A 13,114-nucleotide genomic window follows, 5' to 3' on the forward strand; every position below is an offset into this window, starting at 1 on the left:
AATGTGTTGTGCGAGTATGCATAAGGGTTTAAGATGGATAAAAAATTCCTTTCGCTAAAAAGCAAAAATGGGGGAAAAAGCTTTAGCAAAATGCTACAATGCTAATGTAATGATTGATGGTTGGATGTCTACTCGTTGCGTACCTCCTGTACGCATTTCGGCAAAAGTGGTTACTACTTTTTTTGCCTTCTACGATTTTATTTCGCATTTTGCGAAAAATGCGACCGTAGCTTAAACCCTGATATGCATGACCCTAATATATTTTTGTTGTTAGAATTGTTTGTTTCGTGTTCTTGCTGGTGCTGCAATCTGTCTTTCATATTTTGAAGTAAAGATGGTAAACGCTTGAATTTACATGTTATGTAAGTATTATGTTAAAGGTCTGCTCGCTCTCTGCTGAGACTTTTTCAAATGGGAGACAGCTTGCATTTGCACCTCGAAGTTGGAAAACTGCAGAAAACCAACTTCAGCTGACCACCACAATGGCATCAACTGAGTTGGAACCTGGATCCTCACTATGAGAGTCCAATACAATGCCCATACGACCGCACAACAGCTGATCAGATGACTGGGAAAACATCTTAACCACCATAAGTAAATATTATTCAGTCTATTCAACATACAAATGTCAGTGAGTGAAACTGAGAAAGTGACAAAAATAAATTACGATTTTAAAAAAGTGAATACAGAAAACACAAGGAGCTGCCAACATCACTAAATTCAATGACAAACTTAAAAAAGGGTAAATTTTACCTTCACATAATTGCCTCTGTAATAGACACAAGATTCTCTAAAAAGACGTGAGCGAAAAACACCCCATTTGTCTAACAAGTCAGCTACTGGATCAGCATACTGTTAAATGAGGTAAAAAAATTACACAAATCAATGATGCATCTGAGACTGAAAAATATGACAAGATTAAATCAAGAAACTTTTTGTAGGCAGTTTTTTAATGAAATTGTATCACAATTAAAGCAGAGTCTCGATAATCCAAGGTGGATTGGGGGGGGGGGTCGAGGCCACCTCGGATCATTAAAAACTTGAATTATCCAAAAAGACAATAAAAAAAATTAAAATGTTGGTTTTACTTTAAAAAAAAGACTACCATACTTACCGTATTAGCAAAATTTTTAATTGGTTAGACCTCTATCCAGTCTTTTTATAGCATTGAGACAAACTTTTTTTTACTTGTGTTTTTCAAAGTCATTTTGCATCATTTCACGACGATTACAAACAACACAGAGTATAGATCTTAGCTGCACGATGTGGTTCAAAAAATGAAGAATGTGAAAAAGGTGAAAAGATTAAAGTCATTAAGAAGAGTTGGGGATGGGATTAATGGTGAACGGCGCTGAGACACTGATTGATAGCCTTCAACTGCCTTTCCAATGATTTAATGTTAGCAATTAGGGACAATGGCATTGTCCACCATTTGCAAAGAAAATGGTCAAACTCAGCCCCCCCCCCCTCAAAAGTTGAAATAGTCTATGCATCCATTCAAGGGAGTCTATTTTATTATACGTTACCGTTATAGGGCTGCCTAGTCTCTTTCCAACTGAAATTACTACATAGCATTCTTGGAAAAAAAAGAAGTTGGGTTCTTGGAAGGGGGAAAAAAAGGGTCTAGAGAAGGAAATCTTAAAATTTTCAGTGCCTCAGATTACCCAAAAATTCGAACAAACATTTTCTGTACAAAAAATCCTATTCGCATACTTAGTTTTTGTTTAATGTTCAAGTAAATATTTTTTATAAATGGGACGTTTTTTTTTTGTCTTAAAATTATAAATTATTTTACCAAAAAATTGTATAAAAAAATTATAAAGGAATTAGTGAGATTTTCCAAAGATCAGTCACAAAACTTCATATACACACATGAGCATAATAAAAAAGAAAAAGGTTCATATGAAAAAAACATCTACCTAACAATATTGATAAGCATATAACAAATAGAAAATAAACTCAATACAATTCAACTCACTTTTGCAAGGCTTGCTGTAAAAAGAACGCATTCATAGAGCTCACCCATCTTTTGTAAAAATTCATCCACATAAGGCCTCTTGAGAACATAAACCTGTTTTAAGTAAAACATTTCAGTAAAATTAGAAATTTTACATTGAAATAAGAATCTTATAGAATAATCAGCTGTAATGTTGGGCAGGGAAAACTTTTAAAAGTTGCACTTATGGCATGGTAAACTCTATAAACCGGCTGTGGGCTACTTTGACCTATCAAGCAACCCAGCATTTTCAGACAGGCTCTATACGAGAACAAGGAACAATATGTCTGTGCACGGTAGTCTAATACTGATAACTTGGCTTCAATCTAAAGCATAGTTTTACAAACTTTCTGTTCCATCGCCACAGACACAACTTCTTCAGAAAATTCTCATCTTGCCCAAGTCAAAAGAAAACCCATAGGATCCTATGTTATATCCATAGCTTCTATCACCCCCTGGGGACTATGGAATTATTCAGGGGGGCGATATTGTCCCCTTCGGAAACACTGATCTGAAGTTAAAACTCTAACCTAGTTTTAGTTTAGCTTTTTAATATTATTTTGACGAAAATGCTGAAGTTTTAGAAATTATGTTAGCGTGTCTACCAAAATAGAAAAAGGACCATTAAATCGTTAAAAAGTTAGAAAACAAACACATTATTTAGAAACATGTATTTTGAAAATTTAAAAAAAAAGGTGATTCCTAAAAAATTTGGTTGGCGTCTAGATTTTTTGATTTGTTATTCAATATTGCTTAGCCTCGGCCAAGCAATATTGAATAAATAAATTAGCGCTTGTGTGTGTGTGGAACATTTTCTAATCTGTTCAAACCTGCAAGCTTGTATGGCATGGCCTATAACATTTTATATACACTCAAACCTGTTTTTGTTGGGTGGATAGGAGCCGCATAAAAAAAAAAAAAAAAAAAAAATCGCACAAAACTTCACGAGTAGCCATAAAAAATATTTTTCGCAACACATTTAAAAAGTATTTTTTTTATGCGGTGGATAGGGGCCGCATAAAAAAAAAGTCTCACGTAGAAAATAACTCAAAACCTTATGAAATAACTAGAAATTGCTTTTTTAAATGAAATCAAGACATGAGGCTTGGTAGCTACTTGGAATCTCGCCAAACCTTTTGGAATCTGATTTAGAAAATACACATGCGAACATTTTTAAATATTTTGTTTACATATGTACTTATTTTACACATACAAAACTTTTAAAAATGTATAACCATTATCCTTCGTAATCTGATAATACGCAAATTTTCTTGTGGTAAATTGGTTCAAAATCACTTTCGTCACTTGAAGATACTACCTCACACTCGTTTTGAGTTGACTTTTTTTCAGTTACCATGTAGTCAGTGATCAGTTTTTGTGACGACTGTTGTTTCACTAGAAGCTTGTATATGTCTTTTGGAATTTTGAAGTTCCTTCGGAATTAACATCGATTGCAAGAAAATTACCTTCTAATTTACTGCAAAGTTGGAGAAGGAAAGAGTCCTGCATAGATTTTATCTGCTGTCATATAATCGGGTTCTTCTTGCCCATCAGTAACATCTGTTACATAATTTATAATGTCATCATCCCTTACGATTTCATCCTGAATCATTTTGACAAGATCATTTTCACTGAAAGTATTAAACCTCTGCCGATGCCATGTGCTAGCATAACGATATGATGAAATATCAAAAACACTAAATGGCCGATCAAACCTACTAAATTTTTTTTATTGATAACTTTGTCAATTATGTTGTAATTTGATTGAAGTTTTCATATACCGCACAAAAACAGGTTTGAGTGTATAACATGTTTGCAAGATACAGTCGATGCTAGTTATAATGTCTGTTATAACGACTATTCCGTTATAATGACCAACATAACAAGTCCCAAACATTTTTCTATTTCCACTATGTCATTTTTATCCAATATAATGACTGGTTAATGACATTCAATTCATTACAACAACTGAACTCAACTCCACCTGTTTTTTTCCCCAAAGAAGTTGTCAAAATCCTTCATTGAGTGTAACCTTGACCTTTGATGCTTGACGAAGAAAGAGTATGAAACATAAATAGTTTAAAGATGAAGCGTTGCCACTTCTATGGAAAACCTGGTGGTTAACTAATGCTATATCTAGAAACGGGACAAACCAAAGGTGCACTGCAGTCGCACGAGTCGACTGGATGGTGGTTTTTCTCCCATCTTCCCCATTTCCTTATTCCATTCTGCTATAATCTCACATGGTGAGACTCGCACCCACTTCCCACATGGTTGATTTTTTATCTTATTCTAAATTTTATTGCACAATTTTACTTAATTTCTCAATGGCAGAAAAACAGGCAAATGAACCTATTATTTTGCTGCATGTAATAAGAAAATAAATATAGGTTTAAACCATATACAGTATTTTTGTAAGTACAATGTACATACTGTATTATGTATTTAATTTTTTTCTAGCCAGACAAGTTTTCCTTGAAACATAAAATGAAAGCATATCTTTAACTCCCGTCAATAAATTATACAATTTTCTAGAGTTAAACTTTGATATTTTAAAATCAGCAATTACAAATTCTTACCACCTTGCATTTCGTAAAGATACCTGTGAGGGGGGGGGGGGGGCGCCTCCTCCACGTCTTTAATAGCTCCATCCCTCTTCTTGAAATTGCCTCCTTCCTAAATCCTTGCCTCAATACCTTAAAACTAACCCCTCAAAATTTTGGAATTTTCTTCGCCCTAAATCAGCTGGCAATTCTTCCCTTAAAATTGATAACATTGATCTGACTTCTCACCTTGATATCGCCACAGCATTTAATCAGGCTTTTTTCTCTGACCCCACTCCCTCTCTCCTAGTTAGACACAGTTTGCATGTCCCTCAAAGAAAGATACATGATCTAAAAAGTCTCATTGAAGAAAACCTGGGCAGCGCCGGGTAAAGTAAAAATTGCTTTACTGGATAAAAGCTGTTTAACTAAATGTCTGTTTTGGGTTCAAAGATCTTCAAAATTACAAGGTAAATAACACTGCCTAAGTGGAAATAAAATTTTATATTGCTATTATTTTTTGCCTGTTAGCACAAAACGTTCAGAAAGTGTTGGTAGTAGAAATTTGCCATTAAAAAGCTATATATATATGCATATTTTCAAAGTGTTACAGAGAATTTGAAAAATTAAAGTTGTGAACAATATTATGAATATACATGGGGATTTGTTAAAAATTTGAAATATTGAGGTGTATTATTTCAATATATAATGTTGAAGCATTTATTATTATTGTTATTATGAATTCCCATATTCGCCTATTATAACATTAAATTAAACATCAAAATGTTTGTCCCATACTAATTCACACTACATTTACCACTCATTAATAGAATTTTCTGTAATTTTTAAAATTCAGTTCTATACATGGTGATATACAGTCGAATCCCGTTTTAACGAATACCAACATAGCGAAAACCTCATTTTAACGAACACGTTTCTAATCCCCCAGATATGTTTACATAGAAGCAATACAAAAAAAACGAATTTTTTTACAACAAAATTTTGTTATAATGAAGTGATTTCTCCGGTCTCTTGGAGTTTGTTATAATGGGATTCTACTGTATAATAATAATACTACATGCCATCTTTGGGTGTTTTTTTTCTTTTTCGCTCTTCCTCCTTCGCTTAAGCTTTAATCTTGGCATATAGGTACTTTGTACTCCTCTATACAGACCTATGCACACCCTTTTTAACAAATCTATTTTCCCCTAAATTCTCTCAACTTTTGAACGTCCTTTTTTGTCTCAGTCTCTTGCTTGTAAGTCTTTGTTCAGTATTTTTGCATGTAAGATGTAGTTGCTAACGAATATAGCTCCTTCAGGAGCCAGTTAATGACTGAATTTTGAGTTTTATTTTTATTTTTTTGCTCGCAGTTTGTTTGTTATATTAATTATTCAAGAGGGTTTATGAATGACGTTTAGAGTTCCAATTCATGTGGTGCAGCTATGACTATACTAGCCTTGTTCAAGTGAAATATCATACTCTCTGCACAGCATCTGCTGTTAATTTGTTCATCAGTTCAAGTTTTCAGTGAATTTCTCGAAAGGAAGTGATGGTTATCTTCAATATAGGTCAAGTAGATGTGCTCGTAGTTCTAAGCAGCTATCGTGACATCAAGTTTTTTTCCCCTATCCTTGCCTGGACAAAGCCGGGCTGTTTCTCAGCCTCGCAACACATACATTCTCAATATTGTGAGATATTCCGGTGCATGTGGTTCTGTCTATATCATTGGTGATTACCTGCCCACAATGTGAACAGACGAGCAGACACTTGTAGCCCAACAGAAAATTTTTCTTTCTTGTGATCATTGGTCAGCCAATAGGAAGATGCTCCTGCAATGTTCTTAATGACTCATGAACTGTTCACAATAACTGACTAAAATTGCACAACTTAAAATAATTTTTTTATGTGTGACTGAATAGTGTTATTCCAACAAAGTGCTTGAAATATGATCTTAAGGGACCCCAAATAAATAATAATGAAATAATCAAGCTCAAGAGTGTTATGATAAAAAATGGCTTACATTATCGTTCAAAAATGTTGTTTTCTATGTCTCATGGTGTACCAATCTCACACATGGTGCCTTCAAACTTTTCTTTGATATTTTGTGTTTTCAGTGAACCTAGGTAGTTTGGATATACCCATTTCCCTTCATCATGGCCACCTCTCACTTCACGATAAATTTAAAATTGAATTGTTATTATATATTATTTAGATTAAATTTTTACCAAAAGTAATATTTTATAAAAAGGAAATTTCACTATATTTTGCGTAAAAAGATGAACATTTGCTCACATGCATGTTTCTCTCCGCTCAAAGGGGTTTGACTGCACATACACATGAAAAATACTTATATAGTAAGTAGTACTTACTGGATGAATGGCTCCATCTATTTCTAAAGGAACTATAAAATCAGCATTGCTAATGGGCTGTTTGAAAAAATAAAAAAATAAATAAAAGCACATCAGTTATTTGATATTTATTTTCCCTTAATGTAGAGTGTGTGTGTCTGATTTTTTTCAACCACATCAGGGTTGGTAAAAATTTTTTTTTTAAACAAACAAAATAATGTTTTTTTTTGGCTTGAATAGCATTTACACTGAAAACAATAAAATTTCTGAAAAACACCATTCAAATTTCTTTTAATTAAAATAAAAAGTTTATTAATATAATTAACACTATCCCCATATTAATTTATAAATATTTCTTACATTTTGACAAAAACCGACTTTGTAATTTACTTATTTTGCAGCTTAACTTGAGGAATTATTCCATGTTTGAAAATTCTTAATGGTATTATTAATCATATAATAAAGATGTTTTCTCCAGTTACTTTAGACATGCTTAATTAGGAAGTTATTTTGCACAAAAACTAGGTAAATACAATGTTTAATAAAGCATAATTAATGCAGATTAATTAGTGATAATTCACAATATACAGGGTGATTATTGTGTCGGAAGTGAAATGAAATTATGTATAATAATCGGATCGGGTAAAAAGGCCATGGAGCCGAAGAGGATAGGTTGTTGACTGTTGGACATGAGAGTATGTCGAACACTCTGGTTTAGGCGTCTATGTAAATAAATATGAATATAAGTTTTTCTCGTTGTCTCTAGCGTATACTTAAATCGTAATATGTCTAGGAGGCCAAGGAAAGCATGGTGGCAGCTGCAGGACCCAGAAAGATCCACCAATCCACTTTTCGAATGTCGTTGAGTAAGTCTTAGCTTGATTAATGTTAGAATAACTAAGCCTAAATCGCCGCTTTACATAAGTCTATGGTTAGTGCTAAGAACATGTTGTAGACATTTCAAGTGCCGTGTCCTGAACCGTTTTCATTTTGAATGCCATCCAAATGGCCAAAATAAAAAAAACGCTTCGAAAGATTTTGCGCTGCGTCAGAGCTAGCGAAGAAGGGCGAGAAAGACCAAGTCAACATGCTTCTCTACCTGTTGGGTGGTCAAGTGGAGGATATTTCCACCTCTTTTCACCTGCCATCAGCGGACCAGGAGAAGTACGATTTAGCATTTGATGGACATTTCTTGCCCAGGAAAAATGTCATACGAGCGGGCCAAGTTCAACAACCGTGTTCAACACTCTGTAGAACCAGTAGAGTTCATCCCTGCTCTCCATGCTAGTATCAAGCTCTCCGAGAAAAGACGATCCGCAACTACATCGTCGTGGGTGTCAGAGACTGAAGAGCTTCAGCGGGAGCAAGGTCTACCGCTGGAGAAAGCTACGACCATAGCAAGAAAATACGAATCGGTCAAGAAGCAGCAGGAGTTACATAACCCTGCGTTAAACCTCAGAGCTAACCAGGAACCCGGCCAGGGTCATAGGAATCCACGGAGAAGCCATGGCTCAGAGTCCAAGAAACAAGAGCAATCAACGAAGGAAAAGCAGGGCCTTCGATGATCGGGTCCTTTAATCACATAGACTTTTGCAGACGTAGAGGCTGACTTGCAAGTTAGCTGGCACTCGAACATTCCCTTGACGTTCAAGTTCGATGCACCGGGACTCGAAAGATTCCAGTCAGGAGGCCCGCAGTAGTAATGAAGCTTCTTGTTTTTGGTGCAGACGAGCAAAGTTTCATGACAAATAATTCCTGCCCGGCCAAGGACGCCACGTGCTGTAAGAAAAACCACTAGGGTTTCCAAGTCAAGGGTAGCTGCGAACATTTCGTCAGTGCGTTAAGTCGGTGCAAAGACGTAGAGGACATTCCTTGGCTACTTAGTATCATCCGTGCCATCGCACAAAAAAAAAAAGGTTAAGAAACACTGTACTACATCACCAAACACCAACTCTGGCCATATCGCTATATTGCAATTTACAGCCATTAATGAGATGTGTTGGAAGCGAAAGCGCTGTCTATTGGTGGTCGGCTCAAGTTCATTAGGGAAAATATCTATATCCTCTTTTGGGTTCAAACACAGAACCATGACAGCAACCTTCACAGAGGTAGACGAGCATCTTACCACCACACCACTTGGGGCACACTACTAGTACACTGGTCTTTGTGATTTAGGGGCAGCTGGTGTCTTCATTGGTTAATAAGACCACCTGCCTTTAGCATGATGGTAAAGTTAATGATTCTTTGTAAATTTAAAAAAAAAAAAAACCTGTGAGATAATGCACCACTACATTTAGATGTGTGATGCAATCCTCATTCATGAATTTGCTAAAGATAAAGCATCAGAATATAGCCCAAGGTTAGAAAATGTAATAAGAAATTTTGGATTGTATAAGTATATAGCTTTAAAAAAGCAACTAAGATACTTTATATGAAAAAAAATATATAAATATTCAGGTCACTTTTATGAGATTTTTTGCGGGAAAAAAACACTCATCCCATCTTATACCATTTGAAGATGTACCATCAAAATGCATCCCAAGAATAGAAAATGTAATAAGAGAATGGAAACTTTTTTGGATAATAATAAACCAAGATGATGGGCCACTTTTTATATGATTTTGGAAAAAAAAAGTCACACTGCATTTCAAAACAACCACTTGGTTAAACCCAAACAACCCTGCTTCATATCAATTAATTTCAAAATATAAAAGTGCCAAAAGGTTTAAATATTATTCATTTAAAAATGTAATTCGACCAAAAGAATTAAATTTGTTCATCAATTCCCTCTTTCCTATTTATTTACATTCCATTATTAAATCTCATTTTTTCTAAAATCTTGAGGGGAAAAGAGTAGCAGGAATCATTATTCCAAATTCAAGAAATCTTTTCTATAAGCAACATCAAATAAACTTATATCAAATTATTGAAAATTTAAGTCTTTGTTTATTATCATAACCTCACACAGAGTAGAGGTTGTATATATTCATGAAATGTCTAATATGTCAAAAAAGCATCACTGCACAAATGATTGATACCTTTTTTTAAAGATATATATGTTTTAGTGTTAAAAGAAAACACTTTAAAAAAGTTAAGTATAAAAATAATCGATATCACTGAATATTTAACTTTTACTGAATAAGTACCATACTGGACATTTGACGAGACCACACACACATGCTCACTATACCTGATAATCAAAATTTTAAAAGAGAAGGAGAACAAAGTCATCTCTTTATTAATATCAATAAAAGTCTCACAAATACTAACCTTGAATGAGCTATGAACGAGTGTTTCATCAAGGTCAATGACCAGACATATCTTGTGAAAGTCCTGGTGTTTAATCTGAGGCAACAGGTGTTTGCCCTAAAATAAAAAAGAAAACCATAAACTCCAAGTCAAAATACAACAGTAGGCTAAATTACGAGCATGGGATTACAGATGCATTGCTTACAAAAACTTCTGTTTTTCTCAAAAAATAAGTGGAAGTTTCAACGTTCAAAGTGAGGGAGTGAGTGAATTAGTTAGTTTTAACCTAGTAGTGTCACAAATGATTGATTCACACAAGTATCCTGATATCCATGCATGAATTTTTTTAGACACTGTAAAAATCTCGCTACAAAGATACTCTATTACACGACAAGTCTCTCTACAAAAGCATATTTTTTCCACACCTTGTTCGGATTTGGCATCTAATATTTAGCTCCTCTCTATCCTTTACTAAAAAAATCCTCTGCAGTAACATATTTAAAAGACTGAAACAACTGCATCGTGTCTGGAAAATTCACAGACAACAGTTTGATGCAAGTCAGTTAGCATGGGAGTGAGTGAGGAGCGAGTGACCTAATGAGTATGTGAGTGAGTGACCTAGGAGTGAGGGAGTGAGTGAATTAGTTAGTTTTAACCTAGTAGTGTCACAAATGATTGATTCACTCCCTCACTTACTCGCTCATGGACTCAGTAGCTCACTCGCTTACTGAATCACTCACTCACTCAATCGCTCACTCCCTGGCTTTCTGACTCGCATCGAACTGTTGTCTGTGAATTTTCCTAGCGGGGGAATTTTCCGTAAACCCTACTGCATAGGTGCAAATTCCTAGACTTTAAAAATCTGTAGTTTGCACATAGGTGGAGATAGACATAGAAGGCTGAGGCGGGGAGCATGATGATGATCCTGCCAATTCACATATATGCATAACATTAGATCAGATGGCTCTGCTATTGACACTGGGGGGGGGGGGGCATTGCCCACCCATAAGTTTGTCATGTGCAGACATGCTAATATTGGCAACTGGCATGAAGCCTCTCAGTAGTGATGAATGTTGAGCTTTGCCATGGGGGAAGGGCAAAGCTCAACTCCCCCCCCCCCCCCCGGACAACATAATCATAGTCCAATGAAAAAAATTGATTAAAAAAAATTGCAATTGAATGTTCATTTACATGCAGCTCCTCATAGACCTAGGGGTTAGGTGTATGAGCACCCCCTCCCAAAACAATTTTGTGAGGTCACCCAGTTCTTTACTAATTCAGGAAGATTCAATGCAATCCTACCCTTCATACGCCCTTTGTGGGCCATATATATACGTCTTGCAACACTGAGTGTTCAGTTTTCTTCATTCATATCAGAGTACCTATTACTATTACACCACACATGTACCTCATCCATATTCCTCCGTGGAACTTCTAACAAATTGGTACGTGTTGGAATGTGCGAGCATGCATTGTGAACCTAACGTGTCAGAGCACCTACAGCAGAATATCCTCCCCTTAACAGGTTCCACGGGCTTGATCGGGCACTTGATCAGTGCAAATAAACCAGGGTCCAGACCCACCATGCTAAACTGCTCAAAAAGTTGTTTTTAGCTCACAGCAAGGTGATTTTGATTGTGAAAACAATTTTTGGAGCGATTGGGAATACAGTAGCGCCTTGGGTGGATCCAAAATCCCCTTTACCGGATGTGGAGACCAATCACAAGCCCTTCTGGTAGACAGATTTCACATATTTTTTTACACTTTTCAGATTTTTTGAAGTCTGATGTTGTATATCATTATGATGATGCTTGTTATTCACCCTATCATCATAATATGATGCCAGCCTGGATCGCAAGCTTGTCATTGTATTTCTCTAAACTTCCAGCAAGAGCATGTATGTAGGATATATACAAAGGAAAAAAGATACAAGCTGAAAGGACAAATTTTATCACCGACCCTTTTAAAGTCTGAGCTTGAACTCTCACATGTATATAAGAATTTATTGTTACTGCAAAAATCAATGCAATTTCAGAAAAAATAAAATAATAATGAGTAAAATATAACACGAAACAAAAGGACCTGAATTTTTTGGAAAAAAAAAAAAATATATAATATACAATTTGAAGAAAAAAAACAATTTCCACAATATTGAGAATATCTCTTGTACCTTCGTATTTGATTGTGGCCATCTGTAGCAGTTGGTAACTCTGCATGTGGTAAAATATTTTGCTGCCAAAAAGTCTTACAAACACGAGGGAAAAATAGAGTACTTTTAGGGACAGTATAGGGTGATCTATTTTTCTGGGAAATTCCCATATTCCCTAAATATGGTCGTTTCAACTTTTTTTTCAGGTGCATTGTTTTTTCTGTATTTGCAATTAAACCCACTTAAATTTTAATTTTTCACCAAAACCAAAGATTAAAATTATTTGCGACTTATAAATTATATTATGATAATTATGATTAAATATTTATCACATTTGTCTAGCTAAACTGTTCTTTTTAGAGAAATTGATTTTAATGCACTGTAATTTGGTAGCAGCGCTTTATGTCCCGCCATTGTCAATTTTAGCAATAATTGGGAACTTTGCCCATTTTTGGCAATAATCTTTTCAGCTTCTGAAATCCTAATTTCATTTTTGCATTTTGGTTGAGGAAACATGGTCACCCTAGGAATGCTACAACTGAAAAATTTCTCTAGGAATTTTTTATTTTTGCAAAGTGCAATTTGAGGATTTTCAGGAACTTTTCCATAAATATATGGAAAATCAAAATGATTATGTTTTCAACAAGATTTTAATAAAGCTAAAAAATCAAAGGCTCCCAAGTTTGACACCTACGCTACCACTACAACAATGTTCTGCTGGAAACTTTCTTCATTCTATTTTTAAACACCTAGTTTTATTCTTCTGAAAGCATGTAATGATATTTTGTATTTTGTACCAGCTGCAACCTCCCCCTTTTGGGAATGT

At 35.0% G+C, this 13,114-nt stretch overlaps 1 protein-coding gene across 2 annotated transcripts in view; it reads right to left on the reverse strand.

Moving 5' to 3' along the window:
- hzg (CTD small phosphatase herzog) overlaps positions 1–13,114 on the reverse strand; it is a 67,690-nt gene that overhangs the window by 13,537 nt on the left and 41,039 nt on the right. For both annotated transcript variants that reach the window (XM_089245104.1, XM_089245105.1), the window contains exons 3-6: positions 10,161–10,256; positions 6,912–6,968; positions 1,979–2,071; positions 754–852 (exon numbers count right to left, since the gene is read on the reverse strand). In XM_089245104.1, the coding sequence (XP_089101230.1) occupies positions 754–852; positions 1,979–2,071; positions 6,912–6,968; positions 10,161–10,256 (345 nt within the window). The remainder of the gene's footprint in view (positions 1–753; positions 853–1,978; positions 2,072–6,911; positions 6,969–10,160; positions 10,257–13,114) is intronic.

The sequence above is a fragment of the Pholcus phalangioides genome, unplaced genomic scaffold, assembly GCF_987345545.1.
Source record: "Pholcus phalangioides strain wild (caught in Gottingen) unplaced genomic scaffold, Ppha-v1.0 ptg000015l_1, whole genome shotgun sequence".
In the NCBI taxonomy this organism is placed as follows: domain Eukaryota; kingdom Metazoa; phylum Arthropoda; class Arachnida; order Araneae; family Pholcidae; genus Pholcus; species Pholcus phalangioides.